The sequence below is a fragment of the Harpegnathos saltator genome, unplaced genomic scaffold (assembly GCF_003227715.2).
Source record: "Harpegnathos saltator strain DR-91 unplaced genomic scaffold, Hsal_v8.6 scaffold35, whole genome shotgun sequence".
NCBI lineage: Eukaryota > Metazoa > Arthropoda > Insecta > Hymenoptera > Formicidae > Harpegnathos > Harpegnathos saltator.
In genome coordinates, this window is record NW_020230150.1 from 231797 (window position 1) to 252002 (window position 20206).

Genomic DNA, 20206 nt, shown 5'->3' on the forward strand with positions numbered 1-20206 from the left:
TTGACAGCCAGAATGATCCAAGGGGATGATCTCGACTTGGAATCTTAGGATTCCAAGTTCGAGGGTTAACCGAGGATAGTGGCTACTAAGAGCGACCAATACAAGCTCCGAGATGGGCTGCTGCCTCTCGAAGCATTAAGGGACCCGAGGGCTGCTCTAGAGCTGCATGAAGGGCCCTTCAGCGCGAGCGTTCGGGCTCGTCAGCCTCGCTTTTGGAGGCATCCGAGCAGGGGAAGGAAACCCATAATAAAACCAGTGGCGATGGGGCCCGTTGGCCTATTTTCCATGTTCTCAACGAGGGAAGGAAAACCCTTTGCAAAACCCGGGTATCGGACTCGTTAGTCTTGGAGGTTTCCAGACAATCCGACAAGGGGAAAGAAACCCATTGTAATAACCCACACTAGTGGTCTCGTCAGCCTTGAGTAACCTATTCCGGAGATTGGAACCTCCGTTATCAAACCTGAGCGAGGGCTGGAGAGCTTGACTTCGTGGGCAACCAATCTATGTGCAGGGGAGGAAGAACCCCAATACAAAACCCGAGCGTCGGGCTCGTTAGTCTGGGTGGTTGCCAGACAATCCGACTAGGGGAAGGACACCCACTGTAAAAACCCGGATGAGTGGGCTCGTTAGCCTTGTGCAACCTATTCCAGAGACTGGAAACTCCGTTATCAAACCCGGGCGAGGACTCGAGAGCTTGACTTCGTGGGCAAGCAACCTATTATTAGGGGAGGAAGAACCCCAATACCAAACCCGGGTGTGTGGCTCGTTTGCCTGAGGACATCCGCACCGGAGAGAAAACTCCGCACAAACTGGGCGTTCGGGCTCGTGAGTCTGGCGTTCCAGACATCCGAAACGGAGAGAAAACTCCGGACCAAACCGGGCGTTCGGGCTCGTGAGCCTGGCAGTCCAGGCACCTGAACTAGAGGGAAGGAAGAACCTTGACTAATAAACCCAGGCGATCGGACCCGTGAGTCTATTTTTCTCAGACATACGAACGAGGGGAAGGAGAACCCAATGGAACAACCTAGGGATGGAAAATCCATTAAAACCCGGGTATCGGACTTGTTAGTTTGGGAGGTTGCCAAACAATCCGACGAGGGGAAGGACACCCACTGTAAAAACCCGGGTTAGTGGGCTCGTTAGCCTTGTGCAACCTATTCCAGAGATTGGAAACTCCGTTATCAAACCCGGGCGAGGGCTTGAGAGCTTGACTTCGTGGGTAAGCAACCTATTATCAGGAGAGGAAGAACTCCAAAACCAAACCCGGGCGGTCGGGCTCGTTAGGCCGGCGGTGCTAGTCAATCGAACCAGGGGAAGGAAAACCCAATGCAAAAACCCGGGCGTGTGAGCTCGTTAGCCCTCGGGCGATCACAACAGAGGGAAAACCTGTCAAAAACTGGGCGTTCGGGCTCGTGAGTCTGGCAGGCCAAACATCCGACACTAGGGGAAGAAGAACCCCGAATAATAAACCCGGGTGATTGGGCCTATTAGTCTGGTCTACTAGACACCAAACGAGGGGAAGGAAAACCCAAAGTAAAAACCCGGGAGTTTGGACTTGTTAGCAGCATGGCAACCGAACCGGAGAGGAAAACTCCGATTTAAAACCGGTCGGGGGTTTGGACTCGTTAGTCCCGGAGCGGTGTTTGGGACTCGCTAGCCCTGGGGCGACCAAACCGGAGAGGAAAACTTCGTGAACAAACCGGTTGGGCGCTCGGGCTCGTGAGTCTAGTTTCCCAGACCACCGAGGAGGAAGGAAAAACCTCAAAGAACAAACCCGGGGTGTCGGCCTCGTCAGCCTAGTGAGGCAGCCGATTGTGTGAAGTGCACAAGGCAGAAATCGTGTGGTCTAATTCCTCTACACGAGTGCTGCTGAACGGCAACACCCGGCGGAATGCGTTGCGGACCCCGCGAGTCTTGGTCCCGTCGTCAGGTTGGGCCTTCTGGTCTCCGGGGGCGGCGGATAGTCGGCAACGGGGAGCGAGCACTGTCGCGAGCACCCCCTGATCCGTTAGGCCCATGCTCTTGGGGACTGGGGGGTTCTCTCGGCGGTGGGGGCAGGAGTGCTCTCGGGGGACGGAGCGGGCTCCTTTCGGGTGTAGGATGGCATTGTCATCCAGAATGAATGTGTGTGTGGGGGGAGAGTTCCAGAGGAGGTTGGCGACGGCGCAGGTCCTCGAAGAAGTGGGGTTGCGGCGGTGACGGATGGGGCCGTCCCCGTACCAGTGCCGGAGAGAACATGTGCGTCGAATGAACCAGCTTAGGTCGCCTCTGAAGGAGAGTTTTTCTGGGTGCCGGGTGGGCATTCCTTGAGGAAACTTGGGGGATGCACTCATCGGTGTCCCAGTCTCACCCTCACGAAATGGTACCGGCCGGCTGTTACGGATGTACGGGTCGTGGAGGCATGCTGCCGTTGGAAGTCGATGCCACGGCCTGCCCTGAGGGGCGGCCGGACGGGCGCCAGGCCGCTGGCCCGGTAGGCCGGTGCCCGGCTGTCCGGCCCGAAGGGAGTGGTAACGTGGTTGCGGCGGCGGTAATGAAGCCTCACGGATGCACTACTGTAGGACTGGAAGACTTCCGCAGCTGGTCGTCCCTGCGCCTCGACCGGTTCTGTAAAGGGTGTATACGGACACACGATACCGCATCCGGAAGCAGCTCGGCTGGCACGTGCCTAACGGCACGATTCTCATGGTGCCTGGGTTGCATGCGGGATGGGCGGGGTCCACTATACCCCACACCCTGCATGCAATCAACGGCATAACACTCGGTGTCCGGGAAGCCTGGAGCACACACTCGGGGGTGGTCCATCTGGGAGGGAGTACCTTGGTGTTCGGTGGCTGGAGATAGTGGGTAACGGGGAACCCGCGGTGGCGGGCGACTTGATCCGTCAGGCAAAAGTCGTCGAACATTGGGGCCATTTCGAAAGGGATAGCCGTCGATTTTGCCAGGTTACTGGTCATCGGGTGGGGGAGGGGACAAAAAAGTGTCCCCTTTTTTATCCCCCGTGGATGCCACCCTGCCGTGGTGGGGGAGCTTGCGTGTCCCGATGATGTACAGAGCTGTGCCGGCGGGGGTTTCGACCCCTGGCAGGTTCTACCATGCCGGAGTGGTCTGTACGGAGGGGCCAGACTAAGAGCGTCCATAATATCTTGGATGAATAATCCTGGATAGGCAGTTGCCTCTAGGTTTTAACCAGGAACTGGAGGGTCGCACCTGTGCGGCCCAAAGGTTCCTACAGCGCGGGCAGAGCGGGCTCGTTAGCCTAGTGAAGGCAGCCGGTCTAGGGGAAGGAAAACTCCGAAATCAAACCCGTGCCTGTGGGGGCACGTAAAACACCCACATTTATGGAGTATGTCAGAAAAGGAGCAACAACCCTCGGTACTCGGAGCCGGGGAATGGCGGGTTGGGGAGTATCGTCCCAGCACCCCCCGTCGTCATCCTGCAATAGGCTCGGCGGCGCGCGCCAGGCGGGCGCACCGCTGGTAAATGCTACCGCCCGAAGGCATTAGAGGACAGGCTGCGGCCGAGTGCGAGCCGTTTGGACTCGTTTGCGGCACCAGCCTTGCCTCCAATGCCAAAAAAGAGGAAACGGAAGGCGGAGACGTCCGCCTCCCAATTAAGGGGGATAGTGAGGTCCATTTCCCTCCTCTCGCTTCGCGGAAGGAAGGAGGTGGACCTTCCTATACACGCGAGGGGGGGCCGAACAGCTGTCCGTCTCGCAGTTGCGGGAGCGGCACTTCCCGGGGGAGGAGTTCCCGCCGGTCGAGGACGAAGAGTCCTCGACCGGAGGGGCTCCTCTCTGAAACGCGCGGGAGGGGGGTGCCGAAGCGGGGAGTAAGAGAGCCCAGTGGGGGCTTCCGCCCGTGCGGAAGCCTTTATGGCTGGGTGAAACCCTGGCCGCGGAGACTATCGATGGGGTTCGATACTTCCGCGACCTTAGGATTGAACCGGGGAGGAAAACGACGAGAGGCTATGAGGGGGAGACGCTCGCCTCATTAAATAATTGGACCCATAGGTGCCTGGGGGAGATCGAAGAGGCACTATGGGACTATGAGAGGTTGGCGAGGGAGCGGTCCGGATGGACGCCTTGGGGCTCTGGAGATACAAGTCCGGGGCCTCAAGGCGCAAACCGCCCGCATAGGGCGGACGGAGAAGCTAGTTCCTTCTCTGGCGTCCGCAGCTTCGGGTAGCGGGACCGCCCCCCCTCGCCCCCCTCTGCGGCAGCCGGCGGCCGCGGGGGAGGGTCGAGACGGGTGGACCACGGTGTCCCTTGTAAGGGAAAAGGGAAGGGGGCTGGGTAGAAGCCCAAACCACCCGGCCTCAAAAAGGGAGACGGCACGACAAAGAAGGTCGCGTCGCCTCCCAAGGGTGGGAGGGCTAGGGAGGGAGGGGTCCCGAAGAAGAGACCTCCCTCACCCAAGAGGCCGCAGATACGGAACCCCCCGCGCAATCCGGTCGTGACTGTGACCGCATTGCCGTGGGGTTCCATAAAGGAGGTAATGGTGCAGGCCAGGCAGCAGGTCGACCTACAGGAGGTTGGCCTGCAGCCTGGCCAATTTAAATTAAAACGCGCCAGGAATGGGGGGGTTATCTTGGAGATCCCTGGCCAGGACGGCAAGGCAAAAGCCGATCGCCTGGCGCGGGACCTCCAAGACGCGTTATGCGGATTGGCCGTGGTCGCCAGGCCTACGGAACTCCGCCTCGTTGACCTGCATGACTCGGTCACCCCTATTATGGTGAGGGCCGCGATACAAAAACACACGGGATGTCTCCCGGATGACCTCTAGACAGGTCAAGTCAGGAGGTCATCCGGAGGGCTGGGCGGGATCTGGGTCCGGTGCCCGCTAGCACTGGCCCAGAAGATTATAGCGGCCGGGGGACTGCCTATCGGGTGGTCGATGGCGAGGGTAGGGGTATTGTAGGAGCGGCCCCTCCATTGCTACAAATGCCTCAAGTACGGGCACATGGCGGCGGCCTATCAGTTCGAAGTAGGACTGGGGGGCCGCTGCTTCCGTTGTGGAGAGGCCGACCATGTGGCCAGGAGGTGCACCTCGGATGTGAGGTGCACCCTCTGCCAATATGAGGGGAGGTATGCCGCCCACCGTATGGGTTGGCGGTCATGTAAGGCTGTCTCCCGGACTGCACCGAGAGAGGGGGTTCCTCCTCGCCGTAACCGGCGAAGGAGGAAAAAGGCGACACGTGGGGGGGCTGAGGCTGCCGCTGAGGGCGTGGAGCTCGCGCAGCCTCAGCCGGCCCACGGTGCCGCCGCAAAAGTAATACCTGGGGCATCAGTCCCAGCGGCGGCCCAAAAAATCGGGCCGAAAGAGGCAGAGATAGGGAAGGAGGATGCTGGGGTAATCCAGCCTCCTCCCCCTCCCAAGAAAGTGGCAGGACCGGAGGGAGTGCGAACGACTGCCGTTCCGCGAGAGCCGGACCCACCTCCGACGGTTAGGTCAGAGGGGGTCTTCGAGGCGGAGGTAGCTATGGAGGTTGAGGCCTCGACATCTCTCCTAGCGGAGGCGGGATGGGAGGAGTGGGGGGATGTGAGCAGGAGTAGCTCTCCCCACACACTCCCTCACTCCAGGTCCATGGGATCTGCCGGTGCGGTAGTGGTCTCGGGGTGTTAAAGGCCCCGGCGCCGGGACCCATGGGCCAGGTAGAAGCGGGTGGGAGGGGCCGCCCCTTTCGAGGGAACACCCCCACTCGCGCTAGGAGGGAATAGCCCCGATCCGGGGTGAGACCCCCACCGCTGATATCATGACGCAGCGGTGGAGGAGCCACGGGGAGGGAAGACCTGCCCCCCGGGGGGCAGGTGCTGTAGGGTCCCCCTCGGTTCTTCACCGAGGGGGGGTTTGAGGGAGTCCCATTGGGACCCCCACACACTTTTTTAGGGGAAGGAAAACCCCGAATTCAAACCAGAGTGAGTAGGGCTCGTAACAATCCTACATTTGATGGATACAAATACGACGACCACGGAGAAGAACGTTTCGGATCTCGGAGCCGAAAACCAGCGCGTTGGTGGGGATATTGTCCCGGTTCCCTCCGCGTCGTCATCTTGCGACGGGCCGTCAGGCATTGACCACGGGTACCTGTGACGAAAAGATTACCGTGAAGCGTCGTGCCTGGGACATGGTCCCGACCCCCGACACGTCGTCAATCGACGACAGGCCAAAGTCGAGCATCAGCTCCACCAGGAGCAGGAGTCGGTGTACAGGTGGCAGTAGCGAGAGCTACGGTCCACCTACCGACGAGGATCCGGATTATTCCAGGTCCTACTCCGAGCGCGGGCGCCGGAGAGACCGCTCCCACCGGGGAGTGAGATTAGCGGGCCCTCGCGCTAAGAAGAAAGGGTTGCCGCGCACCGAAGGAAAGAAAACCTCGGCGAAGATCAGCCGGAAGAGCGGCCCCCACTGGCTCCTCCCGAGGGTTCGCTCCGTGAACCCTTGGGAGGAAGAGGGGCGGCCACGCACCGGGGGAAGGAAACTGCCACAAGGCGGGAAGCACCTCCCCTGCCGGGGGGAAGGTGAGACAGACCGCTGTGCTGAAGAAAAGCTGTCCATCGAGGGAGCGACTTTGGCTCGGGGCGAAGGCACCAGAAGCTTTGGCAAGACGCCAGTTAAAAACAGGCCGGGCCCCCTCTCAAGTAAGAGGGGAGGTCAAAGGTCACCGGGGGAGAGGACGCAGTCGCAGTCGCGAGCGCGGTCGGTAACAAAGGGAAACCAACGATCGTTGCCGATGTCGTTCTCTCGCAAAAGTCCAAGGTCAGGGACATAAGGGGGAGGTTTACCTCCTCAGTCCCCAATATAGCCGTCGCCAGCACCAGCGACGAGGCCAGAAGGACTAGGGGGTCCAAGGCCATTACCACAGTCACTGCGGGCCCTGTCTCGGACAAGGCCAAGTCGGGCAAGGTCGGGACCCGGGATAGCGGGAACAGGACGAGAGAGATGGTGTCGAGTGGGAGCTCAGTCGTCTCGGTAAGGACATCCACCCCGAGGAAGCAGTCGTCTCCCGAACCAATCCTGGTCCCAAAAAGGGACCCGCGCGGAAGGCCAGACACCACGGGGTTGGGAGTTGGCCTGCGGCAAAAGAGAAAGGCAGAAGCGGTGAGGAAAAAGGTTGAGACGGAGAAGTCCCTAGAGAAGGATATTATGGACCTCCTCAATAGGGGGGTGCTGCGGTCTTTATCGGACAAGCGCCCACTTGAGGAGGTCTGTAAGGACGCCAGTACTGCGGCGTTATTGCGTGAAGCCGCGGCAGCAGAACTAGCCTCGGAGGCGGGCCGTGCACTTGGTGCGATCCGTCTAGTGGCACGAAGGTCGAAGACCCTGAAGGGTACCTGTGTGTCGCTAATGAATCGCGCTGTGGCCGCCTCCGAGGCGATTCTCCAAACTCTTATTGTTAGGATTGCAGCCAAAGATGGAGGGGGCGATGACAGGTCAGGCATCGAAGCAGAATTGGAGGCAATAAGGGAGGAGAATAGAAGACTAAGGGTAGAAAACCGGAGGCTGGAGGAGGAACAGAGCGCGGTGAAAATGACCACCGGCGCTGCGCGGGACCCACTTCAGCCCAACCCGAGGCGCAGGACATATGCTGAGGCAACTGCTGGTAGCAGCAGTTCCTCAGCGTCCGAAGTTGAGGGAAAGGAGGAACGCAGGCGGAAGACTAAGGAGAGGAAGAGAAGGAAGGTGGTCAGACCACCGGTCCGTGAATCTTCCGACTCCTCCGCGGAAGAGAAGGAGTATGTCCAGGGGGATATACTACAATATAATGACAACCTGGCAACCTGGATATGACACAATATAATGACTTTGACAAGGGGAAGGAGCATGCCACCGCCCCATTGGCAGCCCGGAGACCCCCGATTAAGGGGGTAATAAGAGAACTGGACGAGGCGATGGCGGTCCAAAACCTGGGTACAGAGGCCAGGAGAGTAACTACTCCCAGGTAGCGGAGAGGACGGCTGCGATGGAGAGTGATTCTGGGAAGGCGTCTCCTGGAACAATGGCTCGAGCCACCGCTCCAAATCCCGCTCCCACCCCAACCAGAGAGGCGAAAGCCAACTTGGAAGAGAGGGGAGGGGAGGGAGCGGGAGGTCGGAAGCCTAGGGTTGGGGTGACTGCCACCCAGAATAGGAGGAGAAGGAGGAAGGTGAAGAGAGAGGAGAGACCGGAGACGGGGGCTACTGCGAGGAAGGAGGAGGCGAGGAGGAGACCGGAAACGGCAAAACCGGGGCCAGTCAATCCTCCCCTGCGGGAAAAGCAGATGTCCTACGTACAAACGGTCAAACAGGCGGGGAAAGGGAAAGGGGCCAACGGTGGTCAACAGCAGGCGGGATCCAAGAACCCACCCGCCAACCGACCCCAACCTATACCCGCGGCGAGGACCAAGGACGAGGGTTGGAGAGGTCCTAAGGAGAAGAAGAGGATGAGGAGGGAGGAGAAGTAGAGGAACGCTCCCAAGCCCCCTCCTCCACAGCCTGCCAGGGAACCTAAGAAAGTGGTAACGGTGCCGAAGCCGCCAAGATCAGCGGCCATCACAGTCACCTGCCCGAAGGACTCTTACAAAGAATTTATGACGGAGGCCAGGCGCCGTATTAAACGGGTAGATATGGGCATTCCAGGGGTCCTTAAAATTCGTACGGCCCGTACAGGGGCCTTATTGACAGAGGTGCCTGGCCTCAATGCAGGGCTCACTGCCGACCGGCTTGCCGAAGAGCTGGACAAGCTGGCAGCGCAGAAGGGCCCCGGCTATCGCGTCCAGAGACCTGTGAAGACCGCGGCTTTGCGGCTCACAGGCCTGGACGCGACGGTCGGGGCCGTAGACGTGATGGCCGCTGGGCTCTCGCTGGGGGCTGCTCACCCACGAAGGTCTCCGGGGGTGAGTTGCAACTCACCCAGCGGGGAACGACCACGGCAGTGGTGCGGTGTCCGTTGGCGGCAGCCTCGAAGGTCACTGCCGCGGGGCGGGTCCAAGTGGGCTGGACCCGAGCCGGGGTGGCGGCACTGCCCGCTCGCAAGGCGCTGTTTCCATTGTATGGAACAGGGCCATGTGTGCGAGCGGTGCAAGAGCGTCGTCGACCGCAGTGATAACTGTTAACGCTGCAGTACTCCCGACCACCGCGCCAAAGAGTGTAAGGCGGTTTTGGCACACTGCCCTGTGTGCGCCGAAGCGGGCAGGCCAGCTGGCCATAAGATAGGAGGACCAGCGTGCAAACCCTTAGCGGACAGGCAGAAGAGGAGGAGGGAGGCCAACCTGAAAAGGAGGCAGCCCGGACCTGGCCCTGAAGGGAAGACGGCGGGTGTCCCCCCTACCCCGGAGAAGGACGATAGGAGGGACCTGAAGGCCTCTCCGCGGATAACCGGGGCCAATGTAAGGGAGGAGGTCACACCGGCCTCCTCTCCCACGAGGGACGAGGTCAGGATGGAGGCGGAGGCGACAACGGATCGCACCATGGACCCCGCCACCCCCATGGAGGAGGAAGCCTTGCCGCAGAGGGAGAAAAGGAAGTGGGGAGCATTGGAGGCCACCCCCCCTGCGGCAACACCGGAGGAGCGACCGAAGGAGAAGGAGGAGAAGGAGGCAGCGCCATCCCCGGATAGGAAGGACAAGGTAAGGAGGGTGGAGGTCCTTAAAACCCCACCCCCATCAACCGTAGAAGGGGAGTCGGAGGACGCGCCATCCCCGGCTTCTCCTGTTGGCGTCACCCCCTCGTACTTCCGAGAGGAGGGGGAGGCTAAGGTAGGGACCCCTCAGACAGTTGGCTCCGAAGAAGCACCCGAGGAGGTGACAGAGCGGAATGCTACCATGGAGGCACCTCAACGGGAGACATCCAACCAGACGATCACCACAATGGCAGAGGCTCCTGCGGGGGAGACTGGGGTGACGTCGCCGTCGCCCGGGGTCTCCCCGGTGGGAGTGAAAGAGGAGCGCCCGGAGGAAGCGTGAAGGCCGCGCTTTCACGCTCCGGGTCTCCCAGGCCAACCTCGGCCGCAGCGTCCGGGCCCAAGACCTGTGGGTGCACAGGTTAAAGTAACTGGGCGCCGGGCTGGGGATAGTCACCGAGCAGCACTATATCCCGGCCAGTAATCCCAACTGGCTGGGTGGCAACTGCGGCTTGGTGGCCGTGGTGGTCAACCCCGCAGCGGGCTCTCCCCCTGTAAGATAAGGAAGAAAGGGAGCTCGTACGTGGCAGCCAACTATGGGCCCATCACTGTGGTGGGGGTTTATTTCCCCCACCACAGGAACAGAGAGGGCCGCGGCAAGCTTGCCCCTATAGTGAGGGTCCTGGACAGGGTCGGGGACGTGGTACGGAGGTGTTACCCCGACCCCTAATCGTTGCCGGGGATTTCAAAGCCCACTCGGACGAGTGGGGTTGCGATCCCCGGCAGAGAGACCCCCGGGGCAAAGCCGTGGTCGACTGGGCGGCGGGTTTGAGCCTCGTGTTGATGAACACGGGGTCCACCAGCACCTGCGTGCGGCCGGGGGGAGAGGCGAGTCGGTCATAGACGTGACGTGGGCCTCCCCCTCGGCTGCTCGGTTATTCCGGGAGTGGGTGGTGGAGACGGAGAGCGAGTCACTGTCGGACCATCGATATGTGACGTGGTCTCTCCGACTCCCCACCCCTCGCGTGGGGCTGGACCGCCGCCCTGGGGAGGGGGACTTTCCCCTCCCCAAGAGATGGGCCCTAGGTCGGCTTGACGCGGATAGGTTTAAGGCGGCCGTCCTCGTGGCCACCTGGCATCTCGATCGGGAGCCAGGTGAGTGGGACCCTCCGCCCCCTCTTGAGGGGGCCAGGGAGGTGGTGGGCATCGTGGCGTCGACTTGCGATGCCGCGGTTCCACCCCCGCCGGCGCCGGGCTGCGTACTGGTAGACGCCGGAGATCGCGGATATCCGCGACTCCTGCATCCAGGCCAGGAGGGAACATATTCGAGCCCGGCGCGATGGCGGGGATGCCGGGAGGGCGAAAGAGGGCTACCTCCGCGCGAGGCAGGCCCTCAAAGCCGCCATCGCCGATGCAAAGGAGGGAGCCTGGGAGTGCATAATGAGCTCCTTGGACGAGGACCCGTAGGGGCGCCCGTACAAACGGACTGTCGGTAAGATACGCCCGTGGGCACCCCGCCGACGGAGTCCATGGACCCCCAGGACATCAGGGGGCTCCTCGACACCCTTTTTCCGAGGCCGGAATGGGGCCCCCACCGGATCTCTATTCCTGAACTTCAGGAGGGGGACTGGGACGAGGACCTGGGGGTCTCGGAAGAGGAGTTCACCAGGGCCAGGAAAAAGCTCGCGGCCAGGGGTAAAGCCCCAGGCCCCGACGGGATTCCTGGCCGCGCCTGGGCTCTCGCCCTCGGCGATGGAAGCCTATCTGCTGCCACGCGGGAGATGATGGAGGGGTGCTCAGAGAGGGAGTCTGTCCTCAGGAGTGGAGGAGGGCCAAGTTGGTCCTCCTCCCGAAGGAGAGCAAGACGCCCGGTGGGCCGCCGGCCTACAGGCCGATATGCCTGCTGGACGAGGTAGGTAGGATGCTTGAACGCATCATCGCGGACCGCCTCGTCCAGCATCTGTCCCTGGAGGGGCCGGACCTCCACGGCAATCAGTACGGGTTCAGGCCCGGACGATCCATGCTGGACGCGATCCAGCACGTCCGGGACCTGACCCATACTGCCGTGGCGGAAGGGGGCGGGGTGTTACTCGCGGTGTCTCTGGACATGATAAATGTGTTTAACACCTTGCCCTGGCCGGAGATTGGGCGGGCCCTCGTGTACCACGGGGTGCCCGTCTATCTCCGGCGCATCCTAGCGGCCTACTTCAGGGGCAGGGACCTCGCCTACTCCGGGAGAGGCGGGGTCCAAAGCCAGCGGGAAATGGAGCGCGGTGTTTCGCAGGGGTCTGTGTTGGGTCCCCTGCTATGGAACATCACGTTCGACCGGTTGTTGCGCTCTCCGCTCCCCCCCGGCTGCCACGTAGTCTGCTACGCAGACGACACGCTGGTGCTAGCCGAGGGGGAGAACTGGTGAGAGGCCAAACTCCGAGTGGAGGCAGCTCTAAACTCGGTAGTGAGCACCATCAATGACATCGGGCTCAAAGTGACCCCCCCAAAAGGCTCAGGCTATGTTGTTTGATGGCCGGGGTCGAGGGGGGCCGCGAAAGGCCCGAGTCCTGGTGGATGGAGTCCGCGTCCGTGTCGGGCCCACGATGAAATATCTGTGCCTGACACTGGACGGCCAATGGGGATTCGGGCCCCACTTCAGGAACCTGGCCCCTCGGGTCCGCAAAGTAGGCACGGCCTTGGTCGGCCTGATGCGGACCCAGGGGAGCCCCGGATGGTGGGCACGCCGCCTGTACACGGGTGTCGTACCGTTCCGGTAACTGCGCCTTGACCTTCTTTTCGCGGAGAAGGACTTGAGGGCGCGCTACTTGAGCGTGGGGCTCTCTTGGAGCCCTGGGGCCGGGGTGTCGGGGAGGGAATGCTGGCGCAGTTTCCCTGACTCCCCCATTTCGGTCCGGCTGGTAGACATCCCGCAGGGGTTTTAGTGAGTAAGAGTCTCATATAACCCCTTGCCCCTCCCAGAGGGCGGGGGGTACCCATGATGAGTTTCCCCTGCGTCATAAAAAAAAATATTTGTTTCCCGAACCCCTCTGTCGTAAGCTACGTGGAGGCCGGGGGAGGTGTTAGTGGGTGCAAGTCCCACACTACCCTGCAGTTCTGCGTGGCTGCAGGGTGTGCGTAGGCATTTCCTCCTCTATAACAAAAATAATCTTCTAAACGGCTAGAGATACAGGCCTGATTTTTTCACCAAAATATATTCCTGTAAACACCCTACATTCACCATAAATTTCGACTCTCAATACCCAACAGAACCCCCCCGTGGGTGCCACCTTGTCGTGGTGGGGGGCTTAAAGATCCCAATGATGTACAGAGCTGTGCCGGCGGGGGTTTGGGCCCCTGGCAGGTTTTACCATGCCGGAGTGGTCTGTACGGAGGGACTGGACCAAGAACACCCGACCGGGCTGTTCGATCAGCCTGGTTTATGACCAGGCTGGTCATGAAGCGAGTGGGAGGAGACTATCACCCTTAGAGGCATTGCACGCCGGTGCTCTGGCAGCCGAAAGGGGTGACCTCCTCAACACTCGCTTCGAGAAGGGGAGCCCTCTCTCTGAGGCACTGCACGCCGGTGCTCCGGCAGCCGAAGAGAGAGGGCCACTCCTCACCTGTCCCGATCTATCCGTTATGTACGGATCGGAGGTGGAGGGACGTACCCGCACCCAGGGCTCCACCCCGTGGTGATCCTCCCCCTATGGTGCCTGTGATGCGGAGGGGTACTCCGGGCCGCTCGGGCCGGGGTGCCCTACAACGTTCTGAGAGGTCCCACCCTTGGAAGCATTGCACGCCGGTGCTCCGGCAGCCGAAAAGGGGAAGACCTCTCTCCCTCATCCGTCACAACCACGGCTGGGCGGAAAGAGGAATCCACACCCGGGTCTGCACACCATGGGGGCTTGCCCATGGTACCCAGGGAGTGGAGGGTGTCTCGGGCCGCTCGGACGTATTCCGAGGTCTGGGTCCAGACCTCGAGCGCCATCATAGAGGACCCTACTCCCGGAGGCATTGCACGCCGGTGCTCCGGCAGCCGGAGGACCTCTCCCTCATCCGTCCCGGTCACGGCCGGGCGGAGGGAGGAACCCACACCCGGGTCTGCACACCATGAGGGTTTGAAACCTCTCATGGTACTCGGGGGGTGGAGGGATGTTCCGGGCCGCTCGGACGTATTACGAGGCGGGGCTGGAACCCCTGTGTGCTGTGCCCGAGGGAATGCGATCGCATCGCCCTAAAGCGGACCCTTGGGCGGCGCAGGCACGCTGGCTGACATGGGGGAGGCGCTCCCGATGGGGTGCGACACCGGTGAGCTACCTCCTTCCATGGGGCCCCCGCGTGGCGGCGTTCAGTGCGGTCCCCATGTTGTCGGAGGCATGGGTCCCCCGAAAGCGGTCTGGCCGTCAGAAATGACGGTCAGGGTGCGTGTAGGGGGCGGGAGGCCAGTGCCGATGATGCATATTCCATCGGTCAGAGCCATATGCTACTCCTCTGGGGAAACTCGGAGGCTCCTCCCTTTCCGGGGGATACGTGCATGCCCAGGTAATGGAGCCGCACTGGATTGTGGGTTTTAAACCGAAAATGAGTGAATATTCCCTTAACTTAATCGACCTCACGGATACGGATCACCTGGTAAGGCAAATGGACACACGATAAGCGGGGACCCACGATGGTCCTGCTGGGATGGAGGTGGGAGACACGGACGTGGAAATGGCCGTGGATGACCAGCCAGGTCCGAGTCGCCTAGGAAGACGAGATGGACTTCGCAGCATCAGCAGATGCGACAAGGAAGTTGCGGAGACTCCAAAATATAAACTGAGGTCGGGTACGCCCGGTAATAAGAGGAGGAATGGGTCTTCCTCTGAAGACGATTATGGCTCCTCTGAGGAGAATGACAGATGGGAAATTCTCAAAAAATCTGACGGGGATGTAGATGAGGAGGCCTTTACGAGAAAGCTGAGACCACGAGGAAGACCCGAAACGACGGGGCAACATAAAAAAAGAAAGCCTTTCAAGCTCAAAGAAAATGTTTGAGGAGAAGAAGAGGGAGGAGGCTTTACTGAAGGGCCTGGAAGATCCGAGGAAGGAATTCCAGGATTGCTCCAGTTACCGTAAATACCGAGCAGAATTGCAACGTGTTACGGATCACATGGAGGAGGTCCTTTTCAGGGATATTACTGCCTCGGAGTTGGAGGCAGCAACAAAGGTACTGGTCTTTTCGCTTCGCTCGAAGAACCTGAATGGCATCCACGTCAAGGTGCTTCGGGACGCCTCGGCGGCAATTGCAGCAGGTGCCACTTTGATGGCACAGTGCATGGCCTCAAGTGAATGTGGGGAGAACCAAGACATCCTGGAGGAGCTGAGAGCAGAGAACATGCAGCTCCGCACCATGCAGGGTGAAATGACAAAAAGGATGGAGGAAATGGAGAAGGCACTCAGAAGTATAAAGGAGGCATCTCCTTCAAAGGAGATATCCCCCTCGCCTCCGGTGCAAGGAAGGAATGTGCGGAGTTCAAGGGAGGCACCGCCATCAATGGTAGTACCCTCTCCGCCTCCGTTACAGGACAACAAGCAATGCGGTATAAAGAGGGCATCGTCGTCAACGGCGATAGCTCCCTCGCCCGCAGTGCCAGTCAGGGAAAAGGAGAGGACAATTGGGTACAGGAACAGGTGCATCATGCTCCCGTCGGCGGACCTAGAGGAGGAGGAAATGAGTCCGGTGGGATGCATAGACGAACTGCAGAAAGGACAAATCAAACAAGGTAAAACCCATCCTGTACAGTATAAGAAAGAAGAAGTGTCCGGGAAAGGTAACAAACCTGGCCCGACGGTAAGGGAAATTGTCTCGTTAGACGTCAAGGTCAGGCTTGAAAAAATAGCCATGCCAGGGCAAACTAAAGAAGAAACCATGGAGGATAGAATAACCTCCATGGTTCTTAAGGCAATGGAGACATGGGCATCTCAGAAGGATAAAGCGCACCATCCAAATGACATCCAACAATGATGCTCAAGAGGGAAACAGTCAGAGGAAGACAAGGAAGGGAAAGAAGGAGACAGCAATTTCTGGACAGGAGAAACGGGGACCAACGGGGAGGAAGGAACAGTGGCCCCAGCTCCGAGTCTCTCCTTCTTTGATTGAGGAACCCCGACCCCCTCCCCAGGAAAAAGGAATAGAAACGGAAGGTCAGGAAACTTGGGCTCAGGTTGCGAGACGCAACAAAAAGCCCAAGAGAAAACGAAAGAGGAGGATAGAAAAAAGGGAATTGAATCCGGGAAGGAAATGGGAACGACTGGGACGGACAACAAGAAACCCAGGAAGCCTAGACGCAAGGTCCCAAGTACGGCGGCAGTGTCAATCACCACCGATGGCAAATATAAGGAGGTCTTGGCTGAAGCCAAAAAGAAAATAAATATTGACAACATGGGGATCACGAAGATTAGGACGAGGCAGGGTGCCACGGGGGCCCTGATATTAGAAATCCCCGGAGAAGATAAGGACACCAAAGCTGATCTCCTTGCCGCGAAATTGAGGGAAGTGTTGGAAGGTAAGGCGAGGGTGAATCGCCCCCGGAAGCTCGGGGAGAATAGGCTCCGAGATTTCGAAGTCTCCACCACTGAGGAAGAGGCAGCGGATTGCATCGCCAAGGAAGGAGGATGTTCAACTGCGGAGGTCCAAACGGGAAGGATTAGGACCACTGCGGTTGGATTTAGATCCTTGTGGGCAAAATGTCCCCTTATGGTGGCGAAAAAAGTCGCTGAGAAGGGGCAGATACCTGTAGGATGGATCAGGATTAGGGTAGAATAGCTGGACGCAAGGCCCCTCCAATGCTACAAATGCTTAGAGAGGGGCCATGTCCAGCAGAATTGCAAGAGCAATCTTGACAGGCGAGGGAATTGTTATAGATGTGGTGAGCTGGGCCATCTGGCCGGGGAATGCACCGTTCCTGCCAAATGTCAGATATGCGCGGAAGCGGGGCAGCCCTCTGGGCACAGAATGTGTGGTCCAGCCTGTCACCCGCCAAACAAGAAAGGAAGAAAAGGGGAACAGCGGGCACTTGGTGCATCCGCACCGACGCCATCTGAACCTGCAGTCCCACCTTTGGTAGAAAAAGAAGTGGAAGGGGAAAGGGAATCCCCTTCTCCTCCTCCTCCATCTGCAGAACCTCCCACTCCTGTCAATGCTCAACCGGAGGGGGAGGAGATGGAGGTGGAGAGAAGAGCGGAGAAACGGGTACGCCCTGTTACGGACAGTGGGAGCAAAGGTGCGGAGGAGCCGGCTGAAAAGCTTATTATTCAGTCATAATAATGGCTACTAGACTCCTTCAATCAAACTTACACCGCGCTCGGCAGGCGATTTCTCTTTTCGAGCTTACCATGGCCGAGCGCGGTGCGGGCTTAAGAGTGGCGGCGGAGCCTTGTAAAGTCCCCAAAAACCATCCTAGATGGGTTGGGAACCAATTGGGCTCCGTCGCCATAGTATGGAAGGCAAATGAGAAGTCGCCTCCCGCTGACATATTGGAAAGTGGGAGACACTTTGTCGTGGTCAGGTGGGGGGCCCTGATTGTGGTCGGGGTCTACCTTCCCCCAGCAAAGAGCCTGGGCCTACATAGTTATGGGTCCAGGCTTGATCATATAGGGAGGATCGTATTACGGTACCTCCCTGGGCCTGTCATCATCGCCGGGGACTTTAACGCGAAGTCGCCATTGTGGGGTTCTCAGCGGGATGACAGGCGGGGAAGGTAGTGGAAGAATGGGCCGCGGACCTGGACTTGCATCTGATAAGCGAGGGAAACAAATTTACGTTTGTAGGGTCGCAGGGGAATCTATAATAGACTTCACTTGGGGTACCTCTGCGGCCTAGAAACGGATGCGGTCCTCGAGGGTGGCAGACGACCTGTAATCCCTATCGGATCACCTTTTGATCGAAATGGAGTTGTCCGTCACCCCCAATGGCCTGCGGCCACAAAGCAAGAATGAAGACCAGGAAGATGGGCCCTGAGCAGACTAGATAGGGAAACTCTAGAACTATCCCTAGAGGCTGCCACCTGGCCACGGCAAGAGGAAGGGCAGGACCTTGACTCTGCGGTATCGGACTTTATGGACATCGTTGCACACGCGTGCAATGAGTCCATGCCCAGAGTGGGGTCCTGCCCAAAAAGGTCCGCCTGGTGATGGACCGACCATATAGCCGAGTTAAGGCAGAGGACGGTCCACCTCAGGCGGACCTTCAGAAGACTCCGGAATGATCCGGACCAGAACTCCGAGGCCACTCTGGCCGCCCATATGGAGTTTTGCAGAGTCGTAATTACACTCCGGGAAGCGATAGGGGCGGCTAAGGGAAGGGGATGGGAGACCCTCCTCCTCTCGTTGAACGCGGACCAGTGGGGGCATCCATACAGGATGGTCATGAAAAAACCCAAACCATGGACGCCTCCGCTGACGGCGACGCTGGACCCCCATTCCTCGAGCGGGTCATGGGGGCCCTTTTCCCGTTTCGGGAGGGGTTTCCTGTGATCCCGTATAGGATCCCTACCCTCGAAGAAGAGGAGGAGGTACCGGGGGTCACCGAGGAGGAGGTGGCCGAGGCCATCAAAGGGGTCAAGAGCAACAAAGCTCCCGAACCCGATGGCATCTCCGGCCGAGTCCTTATCCTGGTCTCGGGGTATATATGTGAAAGGCTCTCAAATTTATTTACGAGAGCCTTAAGGGAAAGGAAATTCTCTCCAGTCTGGGGGAGGGCCAACGTGGTCTTCCATAAAGAGGGCAAGCCGGAGGATTCCCCCTCCGCGTACCGACCCATATGTCTCCTTGACGGGGCGGGCAAAGTCTTTGAGAGGATAATCGCAGCCCGCCTCAAGGAACATATGTCCCGGGAGGGTCCAGATCTCAGTGACGGCCAGTTTGGCTTCCGAGATGGGAGATCGACAATAGATGCGATCGAGCGTCTTAAGCTCCTCTCGGGGGCCATTGTGGAGGAGGGCAGGATGGCGGTGTCGTTAGACATCGCCAACGCCTTCAACACCCTGCCCTGGAGTAAGGTGGTGGAAGCTATGCGTACACACTTTGGCTTCCCACCTTACCTCTGGGCCGTCATGGAGGACTATATATGAGGACACTGAAGGCGTCGCTATTGGTTAAAACACCTCTCCCCCCCTCTGCAAGGCCCACCATTAGGGTGGGCATGCAGGAAGGGGTCATAGAGACCTCTCCCATTCCTCCTCTGGAGGTGGGAGCGCCCGGCGTCTAGGGTATTATTTCCCCCCGTAACCGCCGGGCGGGAGGATGGGGCACCGGGCGGGGACTCCCGGTGTCCCAAACAACCCTCCCCACGTAGGGTGGCTGACTGATTCGGTGGGTCAGTCAGTCACACAACGACAACTTGGCGGCGCCTGACTGAGAACGGCGGTTGAAGCTCAGGGGTTTGCCGGTTTCCCCCTTCTCAGTCATAGGCGAGGCGTGAGGGGTGGAGGAGGGGGAACGGTGGTTGAGGAGAGCCTTTGCTCGCCTCTACCTTCCTCCCTGTGGAGCGGCGGTTGAGGAGAGCTCAGGCTCGCCTCCCCCCCCACTCTACCCCTCAGGGACAGACGATAAGTCTATCTGGACTCGGGACCCCGATTAGCAGTCATGTGCGGCTCCGGGGTCCCGGCCCAAGTCCCTTCGCAGCGCCATCCGGGGAGGTTTTAGCCGTTAAGAGTCCGACGTAACCCTGGCCCTTCCCCGAGGGTCAGGATACCCATGATGGATTTCCTCCTCGTAAAAAAAACAAAAAAATACCCAATAGAAGCGGAGATATCAACGGTACAAGTTGGAAAACTTTAACCTTCGATATCTCCTAAACGGATAGAGATATAGGCCTGTACTTCTCACCAAAATATAGCCCTTTAAAAGCCCTACTTCTACCATAAATTTCGACTCTCAATTCCCGGTAGAAGCGGAGATACCAATGGTACAAGTTGGAAAACTTTAACCTTCGATGTCTCCTAAACGACTAGAGATACAGGCCTGTTTTTTTTGCCAAAATATAGTCCTGTTTCAGCCCTATTTTCATCATAAATTTCGACTTTTAACTCCCAATAGGAGCGGAGATATCAACGGTACTCCGGCGGTATTAGTTCTATCTCTCGAGTTATTCTTTCTCTTAAGTCATCTAAATCTTGAGGCTTGGTGGCATAAACTTTATTTTTCAAGTGACCCCACAAGAAAAAGTCAAGTGAGGTCAAGTTCGGAAACCGAGGTGGCCACTCAATATGACCCCTTAGCCCTATCCATCTGTCCTGAAAGACCTCATTCAAATATTGACGGACAATGACACCATAATGAGGTGGAGCTCCATCCTGTTGAAAATAAATTTCATCCATATTTCCACCAGCTATGTCTCGAATAGCTGGAACAATTTGTTCGCGAAGCATGACTGTGTATACTTGTGCTGTCAAATTGCCTTCAATGAAGAAAGGACCAACTGGTATACCATTAAGAATACCAGCCCATACGTTAACTTTTTATGGATATTGAGTATAACTATCTCTTTTCCAGTGTGGATTAACGTCACTTCAGTATCTACAATTGTGTCTATTTACATTTCCAGTCAGTTCAAATGTTGCCTCATCAGAGAAAAC

At 58.7% G+C, this 20206-nt stretch overlaps 1 protein-coding gene across 1 annotated transcript; it reads left to right on the top strand.

The window, feature by feature from the left end:
- Window positions 1-8604: 8604 nt before the first annotated feature.
- On the top strand, window positions 8605-9942 carry LOC105184607 (translation initiation factor IF-2-like). The gene is made up of 2 exons (XM_011143501.2): window positions 8605-8864; window positions 9102-9942. The coding sequence occupies exons 1-2, from the start codon at window positions 8605-8607 to the stop codon at window positions 9940-9942; spliced, it is 1101 nt and encodes a 366-aa protein (XP_011141803.2).
- The last annotated feature ends 10264 nt before the right edge of the window (window positions 9943-20206 follow it).